At 41.9% G+C, this 21897-nt stretch overlaps 1 protein-coding gene across 1 annotated transcript in view; it reads left to right on the top strand.

The window, feature by feature from the left end:
• LOC117995492 (proton-coupled amino acid transporter-like protein CG1139) overlaps positions 1-21897 on the top strand; it is a 71498-nt gene that overhangs the window by 34780 nt on the left and 14821 nt on the right. The window contains exon 2 of the mRNA XM_034983501.2: positions 14161-14240. Within this exon, the coding sequence (XP_034839392.1) occupies positions 14161-14240 (80 nt within the window). The remainder of the gene's footprint in view (positions 1-14160; positions 14241-21897) is intronic.

The following is a 21897-nucleotide window of genomic DNA, read 5'->3' as shown; positions in this document are numbered from 1 at the left end:
AGGTTGTTTTTAAATCTGTCTGTAATTCTTTGATTTTGCGGGATTAAAGTAACCTATTTATTAATTCAGGGTATATCTACGTCATCTCCATTCTCAGCCAAATTGGTTCAGTCTGTGGTTATGGCAGAAGGAGAATCAAATATCCTAACATCCAGGGGCGTGCAGGTCATAGAGGCATAAATGCACTGCTTACCCCAGTTGTAATAGCTCAATGCATATTTTTCATTTTGACCTGCCAATAAACAGGTTTCTAGCTAACTAGTGCCTACCCTGGCTTCAAACCTGTGCACGCCACTGCTAACATCCTACATTTATAGCTAGCTATGCAACTACACAATTTTCAAACCCCTAGTTTACCCCTTTTCATTTTGAATTTTTTAAATTTTCATTCATTCATCCCAAAAAATCAAAGAGTTCGCACGGGGTTTTTAAAAAACCTAAATCCACGCGGACGAAGTCGCGGCCATCCTCTAGTTTTGAATAAATCATTTGACTTTGACTTGACTTACGTGGGTAAAGTGGTCACGCATCACCATTACCGCAAAAGCCTTTCGAGCGGTAAGGCCGCTGGAGTATAGCAAGAGTCTCGAGCAACGCTGTTGTTTGAGACTCTTGTGTAACATCGTAGCCAGGTTCCTCGATGAAATGATAGACATACATACTCCCATTAGTAAAACGTTTATTTCTCTTGAGCACTATTAGTTATTTGTCGTGACTTTATTTCGTTTACTTCTTTAGCAATTACTGATTATTCACTTTTATAGGTAGCTCGTTAATTTACGGTCGTGGACCGATATTAAAAATGCGTCAATACTGACAGAGCAAGACTGGTCGAAAAGTTCTTATTTATAGACGTAAGGGCTGACAGGTGAAGCCCTTTCATATGATACCCCACTTGATATAGTTATCTTACTTCAAAAATTGAAAAACTAATTATTAGTTCATGACCACAAATTAATTTTTGTGTGTGATGTAACCACAAATTCACGGTTTTCAGATTTTCCCCTTAATACCAGCTACAAGACCAAATTCCATGCCAAATTTCATGATTCTAGGTCAACGGGAAGTAGGTACCCTACCCTATAAGTTTCTTGACAGACAGACAGACAACAAAGTGATTCTATAAGTGTTCCGATTTCCTTTTGAGGTACGGAACCCTAAAAATTGTGTTATTTGTTGTTCCGTGTCGCAATTAACCGGTTATTTTCTCTCTTGCGCCTCTTGCGGATCGCCTCGTATATGCGATGAGCTTGAAGCAAACCAGTTGCATCTGGTTCTGGAGTAGCGAGCCAGAAGTTTCTCGAAGACGCATGTCTCCGCCCGCGCCCGCTATTCAGCGTTCCGTACCTCGAAAGGAAAACCCGGCCAAGTGGGGGTCGGGCCTCACTATTTAGGGTTCCGTACAGTTCTTGCAATTCACACTGCACACTCACACGTCAGCCGCACTCGCCCGCACCGGGTTCGAAGACCTACCACTAGGACGACAGACATTTGACCTCACTCGAGGGCCTTGGAAAACAATTCAGCCCTTACTCTAAAGCGCATAAAATCCGCCATTTTGATTTTTAAATATTTCATGTACCAAGTGGCATTCGCGCTTTCAAGACAAATCTAATGATGTATCATTTATCAAAATAGGTTTAGCCGTTGAGTAGTTACAAGCGGACATAGGAACGGACATACATAGATACATACGTGCATACAGGTCAAGCATATAACCCTGCTTTGGGCTTCGTCGCAGTCGGGTAAAAATAAAAACAACACAGGGCAGATTTTTCGCGTGGCGTGACCTTCAGGTGGCGCCACGAAATTCCACCAGTTCAGCTACGCAGTATACAAAGTTATATAATGTACCTGTAAATTATAAGACAGATTTTTATTTACAGTATATAATATAATATACATGTGAATTCTAAGACAGATTTTTATTTATTTTTATTCATACTTAAGTAATAGTTTTTGATTAATTGTGCAAAATGCAAAAAATACGACTGTAGTTCGGAACTGTCGGTGCGCGACTCTGACTCGCACATGGCCGGTTTTTATTGCTGGGTACCTATTGCTGATTTAAAAAATCTCTACTAGTCATCAATAAAGTTGGCAAGTGTTGGACAAATCGCCTCTTCCACTGATTCTATTTGCGTCCACTCATTTTAACATGGCCGTGAAAAAATTAACAAAACGAAACAGCTGAAAACGGCAAGCGGTTGCATTTTTGTAACGTTTGCCGTGGAGACGCTGCGGCCATGGAGTCTTAGTGCTAAAAAAAATTACGAGACATTTCACCGCGATTAATAGCCTCATCTGGTGACAGAAGGGCTGGCTCATTTTTGTGCAATGGATCAGCCTGGCTGTCCAGCGCGGAAATGCAGTCAGTATTCTTGGCACCATTCCACACGGGTATAGTAATTAGATAAGGCTAGATAAAGCTTTATTGTAATATTTTCACATTAAAAAAAACGAAACAAAATAATACCTACTTATGTACTTATTACAAACCTAAATATTATCACAACATTGTACCTACAGAAAATTACAATAAAACGACAATAGGTACCTATAAGTACAATAAAAATGACCACCACTGCAACTGGGTCGAAATGTCAACAAATCAAAATCATCAAACTAATTGTGGTATAATTCCCACAAATTGCTAAAGCGCGTGTCCGCGATTTTAGCGTCGTCAGCACTAGACTGAAGTTTCGAGCTGTTACTTAAAATAATATACTTCAAATGACATCAATTTTTTTTTTTTTTCATTTTTATTCAGATACAAGTTAGCCCTTGACTGCTGACTTGATGATGCAGTCTAAGATGATAGCGGGCTAACCTGGAAGGGGTATGGCAGTTTTTATTAAACCCATACCCCTTTGGTTTCTACACGGCATCGACTCATTAACATCAAAATGACGTCATTTTGATGTTAATGAGACATGGTTCCAGAGCAATAGCAATTTGCTGGACTTATACTACAAAAAACCGTTTCTACAAAAAAATACAATAAAACGAGCAACTAATTTTGTTATGCTTATAGTCGACCATGAAATTGCTTTATTGGGTCCGCGGTCTTCATATTATCAAACACTACAAATACTTACCATATCTATTAGTTTATTTTGCGTTCTATGGGTCCTCCTCATCATTGCGGAAGATTTTATACGTTTATAATTTATACTAGCTTATCCCCGCGCCTTCATCCGCGTGGTCTACACAAATTTCAAACCTGTATTTTACACCTTAGGAGTTGAATTTTCAAAAATCCTTTCTTAGCGAACGTCTACATCATAATAGCTAGGTATTTGCTTGCCAAATTTCAGCCCAATCTGTTCAGTAGTTTGAGCTGTGTGTTGATAGATCAGTCAGTTAGTCAGTCAGTTTTTCCTCTTTTATATATACAAATATATATATAGAATACATTTACAATTTAGCCAGGCCAGTGCCCGACCCGTGGCAAGCAGTCTACCTAGTGTAGTTATGGCAATATTTTAAGTATGTGATGCTTTGGAGTTATTCCAAACTAATACCTCAGTTTGTATTTTCGGATATTACTAATGTAAGACTAGACAGTTGTCATTTATAAATACACCGACTGGCAAAATATTACTAAGTACGAGCACCGAGTAAATATTTCAATAATAAATCATGCAAAGGTATGGCAGAATTCTTTACACCTTTAATTTAATTTATTTTTTGAAGTGAAAACTTCCTTGTGCGGATGCATTGGGCGATTTTGGGACGGGTAAAACTTGAAGGTCACGTCACCGTCAGGCTAATATTCTTCATTCTGGGCTGGTTTTCTCTGTTATGTGTCAGGCTAATGTTAATAATTAATATTGTATGAGAGCGGGGGCACACGATGCGTTACGGCCGCGGTGCGGCAGCGCCGGAGCGCGGTGTCGTCAAGGTATGTACTCGTATGTATGTACAAGTAATTTTTTCATATGATACCCCATTTGGTATAGTTATCTTACTTTGATAATTGAAATTTTTTTTTTTTTTTTTATTCAGATACAAGTTAGCCCTTGACTGCAATCTCACCTGGTGGTAAGTGATGATGCAGTCTAAGATGATAGCGGGCTAACCTGGAAGGGGTATGGCAGTTTTTATTAAACCCATACCCCTTTGGTTTCTACACGGCATTGTACCGGAACGCTAAATCGCTTGGCGGCACGGCTTTGCCGGTAGGGTGGTAACTAGCCACGGCCGAAGCCTCCCACCAGACCAGACCAGAAATTTAGAAATTATAAAATTCCAAACCCCTGCCAGGAATCGAACCCGGGACCTCCCACTCTTAAGACCACAGCGCTCACCACTGCACCAGGGAGGTCGTCAAAAATACTAATTATTTGTTTGTGAATACATGATTTATTTTTTGTGATGTAACCACAACTTCACGGTTTTCGGATTTTGTCCTTTACTTGTGCTATAAGACCTACCTACCTGCCAAATGTCATGATTCTAGGTCAACAGGAAGTACCCTACAGGTTTTCTTGACAGACGGACAGACAGACAGACGGACAGAAAGTTAGACGGGCGTACCCGGGATTGAACCCCCCACCTCCACAGCTTCAAATTTCTAAATTCCTGTATTTTTTTAAATTAATGGAATCATTATTATAGCCACCCAAGAACAATACGTTAGGTGTGAAAATGAAATTGATACCGCTGCTGACGATTAGCAGAATTACGAGTTCATGTTATTACCACATCATCATCATCATCATCATCAACCAATAGACGTCCACTGCTGGATATAGGTCTCTTGTAGGGACTTCCACACGCCACGGTCTTGTGCCGCCTGGATCCAGCAGCTCCCTGCGACTCGTCTGATGTCGTCCGTCCACCTAGTGGGGGGTCTTCCAACAGACAGATACAGTCCGCAACTATAAATATTCCTGCGCTCATTGAGCCGGCAGGGATTAGTCGGGATGATGGCAAGAGACCTGATGGATAGACGCTGGTTCCCTGGGAACGGGGACGGACGCTAATGTGGGACGCAACTTGCGTTGACACATTGGCCCCGTGTCATATCAGGAAGACAGCATCAAGACCGGGAGCCGCAGCAGAAACAGCTGAAAACGGCAAGCGGCGCAAGTATGCCTCTCTTATAGAGAGTTACATTTTTGTGCCGTTTGCCGTGGAGACCCTGGGGCCATGGAGTCTTAGTGCTAATTTTTTTTTACGAGACATTTCACCGCGATTAATAGCCTCATCTGGTGACAGAAGGGCTGGCTCATTTTTTGCGCAACGGATCAGCCTGGCTGTCCAGCGCGGAAATGCAGCCAGTATTCTTGGCACCATTCCACGCGGTCATGATTTATATAGTAATTAGATAAGGCTAGCTTTAAGTTTTATTGTAATATTAAAAATTTAAATAATGATACTTTTCAAAATTTTACCGATAACGTTCTTCAAGACTGCCAAATTCTATAGCTTACTTCGGCATAAATACATGATTACCGATTACGTCATAGTGAATTTACGTGCTGTTTTGAAAAGATTTTAGAATTTAAATTTTATAATAAAAAATAGATATAGTAAGTAAGTAAGTAGTATAGCAACAGGTTGAGATGGTAGCCCGGTGCGGGATAGCACGGGTGACGTGCGGGTGTGCGGGGCGTCCCAGCTCGCCATCAATCCCTCATATTAGGTACCTACGCGTTGGAACTAAAAATTAGCAAAATATAAACTTATATGATTGTAAAAAAAATAAGTTCGAATATTACAGCAGTAGAGGCTCAGTTGAAAATCTATCAGTAGGTAGGTACGTGTAATCACTCAAAAAATCAAAATCTGTTAAATTTACGAAATCAATGGTCCGAAATTTACGCCATACTGACACCTCACGCACTAAATCTCAATCAATAATAAAAAAATAATAAAAAAAAATGAAAAAAAAACACACCCAAATATGTCTCGAAATTCCCGAATTGTATCCAAAGTTCGGTTAGGTACTTACTCGCAATTAAGTTATTACGAAATTTGGTGAACGCATTATTTACAGAATTCAGTCGTAATCCGGTTACATTCATTGTAATTTACCAGCTTAGCTTAATTCACGTAACCTAATGCACATTCTTTTGGCAACCAATTCCGAGATTTTCATTTACATGGCTAAATGTCTGAAGGTCAATTCTTCAAAACAGACCGACTGAAGAACCTACTTATATCTGGATTCCGGAATACCCATCTACTAAATTCATACTAGTACGTACAGAAGATAAGATACGATACGAAGATACGATAGATACGTAGCTTTAGTTTTAAGTTTGCGTAATAATTATCACCACTATATCTTACAAATCCAACAACTGACTATCGAAAAGAGTAATTTATTACCTATTTTAAATAAATCATTTGACTTTGACTTTGACTTTGATACGATAGAAGATAGATGAATACTTATACTTATACTTACTGTACCTGATTAGACAGAGGTCTAAGGAGGCTTTCAGAGAGAGCTCAACTTTTTAATTTAAAACATCTTTATTGCTTAATACTATGACAAAGAATAAAAAAACAGGATATATGCTTTTGCATGCATATATATGTAATTTTGTGGAATTCACATTTATCAGGAACTAAGGAAAGTCAGTGCCCGGGATCGAACCCCCGACCTCCCGAATAGGGGGCGGACATCTTAGCCTCTAGGCTATCACGGAGACTTCTATAGGTAGTTAGAAATTAAAAGTGGTCAATCTTATAGCGTCAAGGACTTGCTCGTGTGTTGAAGTAATTGCCACACTTAAACTCAGATTATATCTCGTACGTACTCTACTCATATACAGTGTGCCTGCCTGACGCGGTCTAGTTTTTAAGAGCAGTTTACCTCGAGCGCTCTTGGGCGCGTTGTATTTTTTTTAAAGAATATTAGCCAACTAGCTGATGCCAATGACTTCGTCCGCGTAGATTTAGGTTTTTCAAAATCATGTGGGAACTCTTTCATTTTTCGGGATAAAAAGTAGCGTATGTGTTAATCTAGGATATAATCTATCTTGATGCCAAACAGCCAAATCCGTTCAGTGGGGTGATTCTCTAACACTGAACGATAGCCACAGAGCTCATTTTTTAGTCCGTTGAAGGTTTTCTACGAAAAAATATTTTGCTGCCACCCAGTGAAGCAGCAATGTAGAACCAACCAACCTCGGTGGCTATCGTTCTGTGTTAGACACTGAGTTAGCGAATCACCTAGCTGTAGCTCATTGAAAGAGTAACAAACGTACACACACACTAATACATACAAACGTTCGCTTTTTTATCCCCTTTCAGTGGGTCCCGAAATAGATGCATTCTCGCCATCGTCCTTTCATCATTCTAGGTCAACGGGATGTACCATGTAGGTTACTTGACAGACAGACAGACAGACAACGAAGTGATCCTATAAGGGTTCCGTTTTTCTTTTTGAGGTATGGAACCCTAAAAATGAGCCAGCTCTTCTGCTACCAGAAGGACTGGTGACAGGAGGGCTGTGACATATGTCACTCACCATTCAGGCGCGGTCATAGCCTACGAGTGTAGTTGAAGAGATTGGCACAGACCGGACAGTATCTGATAGTCTAATTGAGAGATTTGCATACTGAGGGCCGGAAGTAGCTCGTTACTCGATTCCTAGTCAGAAGCAGGTTACAACTTTACTACCGCGGAATTCTGAATATAGAAGTGTTATTGAAGACTCCGGTGGGCGATGGATGGCAAATCAGAAATGAGGATATCCGTAGGAGAACTATAGTAACCGACATAGTACAACGGGTAGCAAAGCTGAAGTGGCTATGGGCAGGGCACATAGTTCGTAAAACTGATGGACGTTAGGGTCCCAAGGTGCTGGAATGGCGACCTCGCACCGGAAGACGCAGCGTTGAAAGACCCCCAACTAGGTAAACGGACGACATCAGACGAGTCGCAGGGAGCCGCTGGATTCAGGCAGCGCAAGACCGTGGCGTGTGGAAGTCTCTACAAGAGACCTATGTCCAGCAGTGGACGTCCATCTGTTGATGAAGATGATGATGACAGGAGGACTTGACTTGAGTGCGCAAAATTAAAATCATATCAAAATCTTTGATAGACAAACAAATCCTAATTAAAAAACACGACTGAAGGAACCAAAATTTTAAATTTTTCACAGCCGCCTGGTTGAATCGCGAAAAAATTATGGAGGCGAAAGTTTGTATGTATGTATGTTTGTTACGCCGTTAAGCTCCATAATGACTGAACCGATTTGTTTGAAATGGAAATAGCTTATACCCTGACTTAACACATAGGCTCGTTCTATCCCGGAAAAGAGCTCCGACGGCATTTCAAAAGCACAGTCACAGTCCCGTAGTCAAGACAATGTGCGGAATGAGGGTACCGAACGGGCTTTTATGCTAAGCTACTGCATAAGCTACTGGTGATCGGAGATGTCCGTCTATGAGGCGTCTATAGGTGGTGGTCTGTGGTCTTATAGCACAAGTAAAGGAAAAATCCGAAAACCGTGAAAAAAAAGTCTAAACGAACATAACTTGTTTACTAAATCACATATAGATGGCGCAGCAGTTAACTTGCAGTGTTGCACATAAGAGTGTTAAAATATCTTGTACGATGGTACGGAACCCTTGGTGTGCGTGAGGCGACTCGCACTTGGCTGACTTTTTTGTATGAGTGAATTGCACATAATCGGTGACGTCTTTCTCTCAAAGACTCAAATAGATACCATTTCTTTTAGATACCTTATCATTCTGCGGTTACAACGATACGTGCGGATGGATCATTGAGATCAAAGGGGCTATGAATACCCTAACCTCTAAATCTATTTGTGATGAGTTCTCATCATCATGATCAACCCATCACCGGCTCACTACAGAGCACGGGTCTCCTCTCAGAGTAAGAAGGGAAGGGAAGTCTCGCGCTGGCCATGTGCGGATTGGTAGACTTCACACACCTTTGAGAACATTATGTAGAACTCTCAGGCATGCAGGTTTCGTCACGATGTTTTCCTTCACCGTTAAAGCAAGTGATATTTAATTAATTAAAACGCACATACCTAACTCGGAAAAGTTAGAGGTGCGTGCCCGGGGTCGAACCCCCGTCCTCCGATTAGAAGGTGGACGTCCTAACCACTAGGCTATCACAGCTTTGAGTTTTAGTAGACACGAGAGTCGAGACAGGTACTTCAATTGGATAGAGCAGTGGCTACTTTAAGCTTAATTCGCTAATAGAAGCTTTGTTGCATACGATACGCACCCACTGCTAAACATGCGGAAAAAGCAAGCAACCAAGCGAGCAAGACGTACCACCAGTCACCGTACCTTTAGTACGCAACAAGTCGAGCTGGCAATCGGGGTAGGGGTGCCCCTCGGGTGCGAGGGGCACCCCTCTATCCCGCACCGGGATAGCGCGGGTGATGTGCGGGTGCGAACTATTCTATGTTTCTTGTGGATAAGTTACTTATAGCACCGTTGTTATTTGTCAAAAATTGTCAAGTAAAGACGACCTTCCTGGCGCAGTGGTAAGGGATGTGGTCTTATAAGTGGGAGGTCCCGGGTTCGATTCCTGGCAGAGGTTTGTAATTTTAAAATTTCTGAATTTTATGGTCTGGTCTGGTGGGAGGTTTTGGCCTTGGCTAGTTAGAGTTACCACCCTACCGGCAAAGCCATGGCGCCAAGCGATTTAGCGTTCCGGTATGATGCCGAGTGGAAACTTCCACCAGGTGAGATTGCAGTCAAGGGCTAACTTGTATCGATGCGAAAAAATACATAAAAATCAGTTTTAGAATGCACAAGTGAAGCCCTTTAATATGATACCCCACTTGATATAGTTATCTTACTTCGAAAATTGAATTACTAATTATTAGTTTATGATCACAATTTTTTTTTGTGTGATGTAACCACGAATTCACGGTTTTCAGATGTTACCACTAATGCCAGCTATAAGACCCACCTTCCTGCCAAATTTCATGATTCTAGGTCAACGGGTAGGTTTCTTACAGACCGACAGACAGACAGACAGACAGACAACAAAGTGATCCTATAAGGGTTCCGTTTTTCCTTTTGAGGTACGTAACCCTAAAAATACAAATAAAAAACTTGTTAACAGATTACGGATAGATTGATCAGTAGTAACTTCAGCCATAAAGTGTTAAGGGTGACAGATAACATCGCAGATAAGGACTATACGGTCTATATAAGAAGAAAATGGCAATCTTAAGATGAGTAGTTCTACCCACTTTGCACACGCGTGATGCGAGCATAATTTAACACTTCCCTCCTGACTGAGTAAATTGTAACAAGGTAGGTATATTGGTAATACGATCTGTTATCTGCCTACTTGGCGCACTAGCTAAGGTGTAAGGGTGTTTGCATAGTGAAGCGGGTTTCCGCTACTGACAGATCGGTGCGGGTCGGTACCGATTGGTGCGGGTAAAATAGCCTTTAGTTATGTTATACAAAATTAGCTGTCTCTTTACATAATCTAAGTATGTATTATTTATTGATAAGCGAGTAATCCTATCAAGTAATCGGCCCAAATTCTTCTTCCAGTACCCGGCAGAAAACCTTCAACCTATAGAAAGAGATAGCGGTATCGTAGAGCGTTGTCTCTGTCGCTAAGACCGATAAAACGTCACATAGGTATGAGTGACAGAGACAACGCTCTACAAAGCCGAAATCTCATTCTAAGGCCGGCAATACACGTCAGGTTTTTGCATCAGGACCGATACGGTCAGGTTACCTGAAGGCACGGCGATACACGTCCGATACTTGCACACGCGTCAGGTTTTGGTCGTTTCCGAGCTATCGTCCCGTGTGCTTGTGCACGGAGCAAAAAGAAAAGATGCGTGTTACTGTTACTTATTGCATATCTAGTCGTCTTGACGCCAAAAATCTTTGATTTTCCGGGATAAAAAGTAGCCTATGTGACTCTCCAGGTCTTTATCTATATATACCCTTACACTTTCGCATTTATAATAAGGCTACTGATGGCATAATATTGTATATCAAATCTTTTAAAAGAGCAACTACCGAGTTACTTGCTAGTTCTTATCGGTAGGAAAGGCATTCCGAATCAGTAGGTATAGTAAATGCCTTAAACCTGACGCGTATTGCCAGCCTTAATCTCATTCGTGTACAATATTTCTTGGCGGCTACTGTAGCTAGCTTTAAATTATTCAAGTCATTAAAACATCGCTGAACAAAAACCATTTTCTACCTAAATCTATCTTTAAAACCTTTATCCAATTAGAAGATACTACCTAATTAAAGATGTAAATAGAAAATCAATAAATTCAAATGAATACATCACGACGCGCGACGGTCATCGCGAATTTCTTGGAAGCAAAGAATTATTTTGGTCATTCAAATAATGTTTCCATATAAATGTAAATACTAAAAATTACTCTTTACTTAAAAGTTAGTTACTTTAGCACTTAGCTGACTGTGGGTGGGTACATACGCGATAGGCTTTTATGGCGTAAACAAGTTATTTGTGAAGGTTCAACAATCTATTGACATTCTACTCACAGATCCACTCCTGATCTTATAATTAGAATCTCGTAAAAACTATGAATACCTAGATACACAAGTAAATATTTCTAGATAAGTATAGATTTAAAATTTTCCACGGTAAGTTTCCAGTTTTTCCCCAAGGCTGTGCGAGGTTTCGAATATCTAATAAAATTAAGTCAGTGGAGCTTATTTCCAGAAGACATAATATTATTGGAGATGTCTCTCAACAAGTTCAAAGTTTAGATATATAAAACGTAAACTTATTCAAAAAAGATAAGAAAGTTTGGGAATGAGTTGCTTTAACAGCTTTGAACTATCAAAGCTGTTAAAGCAACTTAGTTTTTAAGTTATATACTTAGTGTACTTAGGTTTTAAGTTATATACTTAGTGTACGAAGCAGTGATAGCCTAGTGGTTAGGACGTCCGCCTTCTAATCGGAGGTCGGGGGTTCGATCCCGGTCACGCACCTTTAACTTTTCGGAATTATGTGCGTTTTAATTAATAAAATATCACTTGCTTTAACGGTGAAGGAAAACATCGAGAACAACCTGCATGCCTGAGAGTTCTCCATAATGTTCTCAAAGGTGTGTGAAGTCTACCAATCCGCAAGTGGCCAGCGTGGTAGACTATGGCCAAAACCCTTCTCACTCTGAGAGGAGACCCGCGCTCTGTAGTGAGCCGGTGATGGGTTGATCATGATGATGATGATGATGACTTAGTGTTAGTAAATGGTGATAATAAAAAGAATACAGAGTTGCGTTTGTTGCGGGATTTTTCTCAGACTAATGCGCGTGAAGAATTAATAAGAATACGCGTAGTATTAGTTTCAAGTTAACGTTATTAATTTATTAACAATACATCAATTATTTTACAAATTATTGATATAGAATAGGCTACTTGACTCATATCCATAATTTCGTCCAATAAATGATTATTTATTATAGTATTTTGCTTAAGACAACGAAATATATCAATAACAATTATTAAAAACGCAGGATGGATATATAAATCCAATTTAAAAAAATACAGTTTTTATTTTTATTTGAAACGCAGAAAACGCTGTCAGTCATGATGTGACGTCATTCAATATGTAAACAAAAAAATGTCATCCCTATGTCACGCGTGGACTAACGTAGTATCCATACATATAAAATTTAAAGTCCTGACTGACTAACTTATATATCAACGCACAGACTTAACATCTAAACAGCTGGTCCTAGATACATGAAATTTGGTGGGTGTGTTCTTTGTAGGTAAAGAGAAGGTATTCACTAGGAAAGGATTTTTTGAAATTCCACTCCTGAGTGAGTTAAATGGGGGTTTGAAATTTAAAGTCCACGCGGGCGAAGTCACGAGCATAAGCTAGTTTTGATATATTTCTAAAAACTCATAGTAAACGTAAAAAATTATCGTTTTCTCTTTATAAATTGAATAAGTTATTAAGTAAGACTTACAACAAAGTGATGTTTGCAAAAATAAATTTGGGTTGAAGTCGTTAGTCATATAGGATCCCTTTAAGCAAGTCTTCGCGTGTTACGTATATTTATTTCACTGGGCACTCTCATCCACAACTTTCCTGTGGTCTTTGTCGATGCGTTTTTACATTCTCGGATGATACAATAATGATAATTACTATATTTTTCAAGTAAACTAGTATAGAAGTCATGTTTATTAAACTTTGGGAGGTTATGCTGTTGTTTACAAATGCATGACGTCAGAGCACAGATAATCTATCGGCCAAACATGGCCGACAGTGTTTTCACCTGTCTAAGAAAAATATATTTTTAAATTAAAGTTTTACGGTTTTTAGGGCGCAAAAAAATATAGTGTTAATTTTTTTGATCTAATAGGACAAATATTAACCATTTAAGACCTACTTAAAAAAAGTGTCAACTAGCCTATTAGTTACAAGTTCTTGTTGTTACTATGAAGCGCCGCATCTAGTGAAACATATTATTTTATATCGCTGAATACGCCATTCTGGGATGATCAACAAAGCGATCTTCGCACTTCCTGATGCGGCTGATAAAAATAACTGCTGTGATCCGCCCGGCCTATAATTACATTAACTCATCATAATTTCTTAAAAATGCTTCTTCTTGTGATCTTGTCTATCTACTAAATTATGCCAGTGGGCCGAATAAATGCCTCAAGACAAGAAATATCTTTGTGTAGACGATGTAAAATTTTTTGGTATAAGCATCGATATAAATGACAAGATATGCCCAAGCGAACAAAATTTTTCGCGGTTTTGGAACCAAATAAATCAGCGCCACCTCTTAGATACTAATGAACGACCCGTTTGAAAACCAGACGCCACTGAGGTTGCATTTTTTTTGGTGGAGGTGCCATTTTGTTTGTTCAATGAAGTAATATATAAGTCAATGTGTCTAGGATAGGGTATAAGGTACAGTAAGGACATAGGCTATAGGTATATTACTTTACGTTTTAGAAGTAAGCGAGGATTTTATTTGAATTTTACTCAAACGATGCTTGCTCGCGTAGATAGAGATATATGCTTCATAATGAACAGAAAATTAGATCAACAAACCAACAAACAAACACTTTCACATGAGGCATACTACCTACTCTTAGAATTACAGTCATAGAAAGATTAACGATTACTGCCTAAGCCAGTTAGAGACTTGCGCAAGTATTAAAGAATATGGTCTAATTGTTTCAGGAAGCGGAAGAATGGGCTCGCAGACAAAGTGGGCCCATGGTCAACCCCTCCTTCGAGCCAGATGACTTCCTGCCACAAAGGTATGTAAAGACCCTGATCGACATGAGATGAGAGCTATAAGCTAGATCCTGTGGCCCTACCGCGGTTGTTTGACAGCTACAATGTCACGATCGCAATCATCTCTGATTGGTTAATGCTCGCTCACTATTGGCCACAATGCATTGTTGCAACAAGAATCGCACAAATTCAGCCAAGCAGAACAATTGAGATTGTAATAATGATTGACGCAGGTTTTAGACAATCGCCCTACTGATCGACATACCTATAGTACGCGACAGGTCGAGATAGCAATAGGGGTGGGGACGCCTCGCACGCCCGCAAGCCCCTGCGCTAAACCGGTGTGGGATAGCGCGGGTGACGTGCGGGTGTGCGGGGCGCTCCCCAGTAATCAGAAATGAGGAGATCCGTATGTAGGCGATAAAATAAAACACTGGGTTATTCGATACGTGAGACTCGAGAAACTAACTGACTGTTGCCACGATCGCGTGCATTGGCTGACTGAGGCGATGCGCCTATTATAAAATTAATGTGGTCAAAGTCCGCGCGTTCTCGAATCTTCTTTCGTTTATTTAGAAAAATAAAAAAGGAATGACAATAATGTAATTGCGTCGCCTACATTATCTGCCCCCTTAGTGCTAACTAGTTAGTACTAAATACTATCCTGAGGGGACAATAAGGCGACGCGCGTCACCGGCCGACGCAGCGACCCGGTGCGCGTGCGCACATCAACAATACGGACTCGTCCATCCGCGCCCGCGTGGGTCGCACTCACTACGCCGTGCCTCCAGCTGCTACGTTCGAGATTTGGTTCGACTAAGATTACGTAGTCCCCTACCTGTAACGACCTACCCTCCTGGGTCCATTTTTGACGGGGCAGGAGGGTTGGCAGGTATTCACGAACCCAGCGACTCCAAAACATATCCGCCAGGCGTTGTGCTATTCGCCAGCGCTTTCTTAGGCACAGGTCCTTATCATCGTACTTACCGAAAGTAGGTCCATTGGATGATGTGCCTATTAAGAAATGGTTTGGCGTTAAAGCCTCAGGATAGTTAGGATCGGTCGATACGTGAGTTATCGGCCGACTGTTCACCAGCGCCTCCACCTCCGCCAACAAGGTAACGAGCGTGTCCGGGTGCGGTGCACGATGTTTTAGGACTACCTTTAGGGCTGTTTTTACCGTGCGGATCATTCGCTCCCAGGCCCCGCCCATCTCTGGGGCCCCGGGAGGTATGAACCTCCATTCTACTCCTCTGACAGCTCCGTCTTCGTGCAAAACGCTGGTGTTCAGCTCCTCTAGACTGCGTTTAAGTTCAGCATCTGCTGCTCGTAGATTCGAACCATTATCTGAGTAAAGGACCAGTGGCAATCCTCGGCGAGCTGCCATCCTCCTGAGCCCAAGGATCGTGGAATCAGCCGTGAGATCCTCGGTTAATTCAATATGAATCGCTCGAACAGTAAGGCAAGTAAAGAGCATACCATACCGCTTAAGTCTTCTGCGACCGACTGTGACTTCGAGAGGGCCAAAAAAATCAACTCCAGAATAACTGAAAGGTCGTCTATTGTGCTGCAGTCTTGCACCTGGTAATTCGGCCATGCGTTGCGGCTGAGGGGTTGCACGTCGGTACCGACAGAACAAGCAACGCGAGCTTATCGTGCGAACAGTAGGTCTGAGCTTTAAAATCCAGTACTGTTGTCGCAACTGATTTACGACGAGCTCGTTAGCGCCATGCAACGCCTTCTTGTGGTGATATTCGACTAAGAGACGGGAGATGCGATGTTGGCCATCCAAAATGGCGGGTCTCATAGTAGCTCGCTCTACACCACTAACCTTGTCGATTCGGCCACCAACACGTAAAATGCCATCGTCCACATAGGGTGACAACTGCAACAAACGGCTATTATTCGCCAGCGGCTTACCTTGTTTTAAGCAGGCCAGCTCAGCTCCAAATGAGTCAGATTGACATTTTTTTATTAGTAGTTCTTCTGCCTCCTTCATTAGAGAAACATCAAGCTTCACATCTTTACGCTGGCATTTTCTAATGAAGAACAAAACCCTTGCGGTGGCGCGTACGAGAGTGATCCAACTCGAGATGTTGTTTTCATTAGGCAAAAATAACTCCGAGCGGTCACTACTTACCGCGTGTACAGACCTCTCTTCACACTTAACCTCCTCCGCCAGTTTGGTGAACTTGCGATCCTTGGGCCAATCCTCTTCAGGACGACGTAAGAAAGAAGGACCTTGAAACCAAGCATCAGAATACGTAAGCGGTGGAGAGTCTTCCCTCGTAGCTAAATCAGCCGTGTTAAGTTTAGTCGGTACGTACCGCCACTCGCACGATTTAGTTATATCGTCGATCTCGCCCAAACGATGAGCGACGTAAGGTTTATAGTTGCGTGGATCACTGCGGATCCATTGCAGTACAGTGCTGGAGTCCGACCAGAAGTAACGTTTAGTAGGCCTCGTGTCTTTGTGCTCGGCTTCAATAGTTCTCGCTAAGCGCGCCCCTAAAAGCGCTCCCTGAAGTTCGAGCCTAGGTATAGACACAGGCCGCAGCGGACTAACCCTGCTCTTACTAGCAACAAAACATACAAGAACGTGTCCGTCCGAACGTTTAAATCGCCAGTATATTACAGCCGCGAACGATTTGGTAGAAGCGTCACAAAAAATATGCATTTGTCGCTCTAAAATCTCATTATCGTTACCTGATGGCTCATTCGGTGCATAGCAGTCTGTCCACGCGCCCGCGTCACTGTAGCAGCGCGGAATGCGGAGCGCATCGAGGCGCTTCAAGTCATTCAGCCAGCTCACCCATGCGGTATGCTCGTCGGGTTGGATGCGGCAATTCCAATCGACGCCACTTCGGTGTACATTTTGAAAAATAATCTTACCTTTTATTATAAATGGAGATAAGAAACCATGCAAGTCATACACAGACATAATAATACTAAGCATTTTTGCTTTAGTAGGCGGTTCGATTCCGTCTAAAACATTCTTAGGTACTCGATCTAAAGAAATTTTAAACCCAAACGAATCATCGCTCGGATACCACATCAAACCGAGTGTGCGCTCCATGGTATTATTAGATCCGTGTTTGAACTCGATTGCAGTCGGCGCGAGCGCCTCGGGAGGTATCGTCTGTAGCACTTGTTTACTATTACTCGACCAGCGCGTTATTTCGAACCCACCCTGCTTATGAATCATCGTGATGTCTCGCACTAATTCTATAGCCTGACTTTCGCTGGCGCATGAATGTAAACAATCATCCATGTAGTGATTGTTAACTATGACGTCGACTGCTTCGGGATACAAGTCTTGATATTTTAGCGCATTTTTATTTTTAATATACTGCGCTATGAAAGGTGAACAGGTGGCGCCAAAAATCAGACTTTCCATGGTACAAACTTTAATTGGTGCATTTACATTTTCTTGCCATAAAAATCTTAAAAGATTTTGATCTTCGCGCCTAATTTTTATTTGTAGGAACATTTCTTTTATGTCTCCTATCAATACAAATGCATGTTCGCGAAATCTTAACATGATGCCGAGTAACGAATTATAAAGGTCTGGGCCAGTTAACAGGAGGTCATTTAGGCATACACCTTTCACCTTTCCAGCACAATCGAATACTAACCTGAGTTTACCGGGCTTATTGGGGTTTTGAACCCCAAAATGTGAGAGATACCATACGTGACTAGCCGAAAGTTCTTCATCATCTAGTTCTCGAGCATAGCCGCTAGTGAAGAGTTTCTTCATCTCTCGCCGGTACCTATCAGCATACGCACTGTCCGCTTGGCATTTTTTTATTATGCCGCGCAAGCGAGATCGTGCGTATTCATAACTATCGGGCATAGTAAACGTTTCCTTGCAAAAGGGTAAACCTACCTCCCATCGTTGACCTAAATATCGAGCTGTAGAATCCAATATTTCTACGGCTCTTAAGTGTGCCTTATTCTCTCGGCGTAAGGTCGAAATTCCTATGGAGTCAAATTCGAACGATTGCTTTATTAACTCGTTCAATTCATCGATGTCGCTGCTTACCTTTGTGTCGACGCTGTCGAGGAAAAAGGTGTGACCACTTACCGGCGAGTGAGTGCGACCGAAGCAACCGTGAATAGACCAACCTAGGCGACATTTGGTGGCATAAGGCTCATTTTTACCACCATGTAATATTTCTAGTGGGGCTAAAAGATAATAATTGTCCTCCCCTATTAATAATCTAGGAATAACACATTCTTTACATACAAATTGTCTTATATCTAACAAATGTTTACATTTTAGTTCATTAACAATAGATAAATTTTGCATAGGTAACTTAAGCTTATTTATTTGCCTAAACATAACGTTATAATATTTAGTATCATTACAGTTTGAGATTTTTACATTAATTTTAGGACAGTTGTCTTGATACACTTCTAGACCGAAAGCATCCACTAATTTTATAGGTTCAGACTTACAGCTATTTAAACCTAGCTCTTTTGCAAGTTCTGCGTCCATCATTGAGACTGCCGCTCCATCATCGAGCAAGGCATACGCACTCACAATTTTACCACTAGCACCACACAAATTGACTTTGACTACCTTTAACATCACGTCACACTTTGGCGCGGAGGCGTGAGACCTTGCGGCCTCGTGCTGAAACTCGGAGTCCTCCCGCGGCTCGCTGACGAGGGCCACGGCGGCGCTCGAGCTGTGGCTCGAAGTCGGCGTCTCGTCTTGCTCGAGCGCCTGCCGTGGCTCAGCTGCAGGTGCTGGCGTTTGGCTCTTTGGCTTTTTGAAGTGCAACAGCTCACTGTGTGGCAGCCCACAACTATCTATACTGCAAAGAGGAGCAGGGCACGCGCTACGCTCGTGCTTCTCGCTTAGCAAGCACCCAAAACAATAGTTGTTGTCTTTTACGAATCGCCATCTTTCTTTACGCAAAGCTCTTTTAAAGATTCTGCAATCTGGCAATAAATGTATTCCTTTCTTGCAAAATTTACATTTGCTATCTGAGTTAGAAGATAAAAGTATCGCGCGAGATTTTCCATCAAACTTTTTGTCTGATGTAGTGGATTCGAATTTCTTATGAGTGATACCCACCACGGATATCATTTCTGCTTCTTGTTGTAAAAACCTCGCTAACAACTGTAATTTCGATGCGCCCTTGTTTAACCTGGGGAAAGCGTAGTCCGCCCATCTCGAATAAATGACGCTAGGTAGCTTTGCGACAACCGCAGCGGCCAGCTCTGGGCTTCTTAAATAGTCATCCTTGTTTAGGGCTTGTAGTATGGATACACAATTATTAATTTTAGTAGAAAATGTTATTAAGTCATTTTGATAGTTGTTTGGTAAAGGCGCTAGCTTTTTAATTTTATACGTTAAGTTTTCTATAATGATGTCAGATTGCCCAAACCTCAGTTCCAGCGTTTTCATGATATCTTCTGGAGACGTGTTCCCGATGAGCAGGTCAGTAACCGCTTCCTTGGCGTCGCCCTTCAACGCCCGGCGTAATCTCCATAGGTTTTCTGAGGCTGTAAACTGACACACACGAGTAGATTCTTCGAAGGCACTTTTAAAATGCAGCCATTCGATGCAATCACCGCTGAATGTTGACAGGTCCCTGGGAGTCGCCAATCTAGTTAGTAGTCGGTCTTCTTTAGAGGAGGGCGAAGCAACCATTATGTCCTTAAGAGCCTGGGCCACTTTAAGGAGGCTGTCGACCGGCATTGAAGAGGCGAGTAACTGGCCATCTGCTGCCAGCTGTGCCGTCTGTGCTGCCGTCGCTGCTGCCGCCAGTTCCGCCTGAGGAACCTGTGACGGCTGTGCCTGGCTGTGCTCCAACCACTCTTCCACATGGGAGCGACCGCTTCGACTGGAGCCGCTGCGCGCTTTTACGTCCGCTTCGTCGATGGCGGCTATGTCCGCCTCCAGTTTCCTGTTTATTAGGTCCAGTTCGATTCGAGCCCTGGCCTGAGCAGCTTCCAGCTCCAGCTGCTTTCTTCGGGCCGTTGAAGACCGTCTGGTCGATGTGGACATATTACAAGGAGAAACACTGCGCGGCGTAATGTTGCTTTTAGCGCGACGTGGCAGAAAATTCTCGTCTTTTTCGTACGCGAGCATTTGTTGAGAAACGGTCTCAAGTCTGTTACGTAACTTTTCCCGGTCTTTAATAGATATCGGTGGTGTACTAAACATCGCTGATAATTATTAGATTTGGCTCGGAAGGATCAGATTCGATTGTAGGCGATAAAATAAAACACTGGGTTATTCGATACGTGAGACTCGAGAAACTAACTGACTGTTGCCACGATCGCGTGCATTGGCTGACTGAGGCGATGCGCCTATTATAAAATTAATGTGGTCAAAGTCCGCGCGTTCTCGAATCTTCTTTCGTTTATTTAGAAAAATAAAAAAGGAATGACAATAATGTAATTGCGTCGCCTACACCGTAGGAGAACTAGAATAACCGACATAGCTCAACGTGTTGCGAAGCTGAAGTGGCAATGGGCAGGGCACATAGTTCGTAATCCGATAAACGTTGGGGTCCCACGGTGCTGGAATGGCGACCTCGCACCGGAAGACGCAGTGTTGGAAGACCCCCCCACTAGATGAACGGACGACATCAGACGAGTCGCAGGGAGCCGCTGAATTCAGACGGCGCAAGGCCGTGGCGTGTGAAAGTCCCTACAAGAGACCTGCGTTGGTCATGATGATATCATAGTGAAGTACGTGATATCGATCAGCTGCTGGATCATAAAGTCAATGTACTGGATGGATAATATTCAGCTGATATTGACGTCAATACTTAATCGCCCATTGTATTATTATTTATTTATTGCCATTACTTTCTGCGAATACGTAATGGGTAATTATAAGGAGAACTAGCTTTTACCCACGACTTCGTGCACATGACCTACATAGCCTATAGCACACGGGTGGCACGGATATATTTATTTATCAGGGAAAGAATTTTCAGAATCGGACTATAACATGTATTTGTATTTGTTTTTATATTTATTTTTCGATTTAGACTTACACAAGCGCTTACGAAAGTCAGATAAGCATAGTAAAATACAATCATACTAATATTATAAAAGCGAAAGTGTGTCTGTCTGTCTGTCTGTCCGTCTGTCTGTCTGTCTGTCACGGCCCATCCGTTCAACCGATTTTGACGAAATTTGGTACAGCGATAGCTTGCATCCCGAGGAAGGACATAGGCTACTTTATATCCCGGAAAATCAAAGAGCTCCTACGGGATTTTTAACCTAAATCCACGCGGATGAAATCGCGGGTATCCTCTAGTTATATTATAAAAGGTTCTTTTCTAGGCACCTACTTAGAACTCTAAACTTTGTATGGCACGACTTAAAACTAATTCCAACCGCTTAAAATGCAGCCTTGAATCACGCAGAAATAAACATCTATAAATCAATATCTGCAAACATTTACCGTTTCCAAGCGAGCGATGAGTGATGCCGAGTAAGTTGGCCGTTCAAACGTTCCTAATATTAAAAACTATAACACTAGCATCTATGCAAAACTATAACAAATATATTCCATATGTTTTTATTACGTATTACTACGATAACTACTGGATTATGTAGTCTATTCTGTTTATTAGTGCCCTGTTTCGAAAGTGTAATAGCTGAATTATTCAACTTACATCAAAAAGAAGAATGAGATATTTAATTGTGTTT

Source organism: Maniola hyperantus, chromosome Z, assembly GCF_902806685.2.
Source record: "Maniola hyperantus chromosome Z, iAphHyp1.2, whole genome shotgun sequence".
Lineage (NCBI taxonomy): Eukaryota > Metazoa > Arthropoda > Insecta > Lepidoptera > Nymphalidae > Maniola > Maniola hyperantus.
This window is presented reverse-complemented; position numbering and strand designations above follow the sequence as displayed.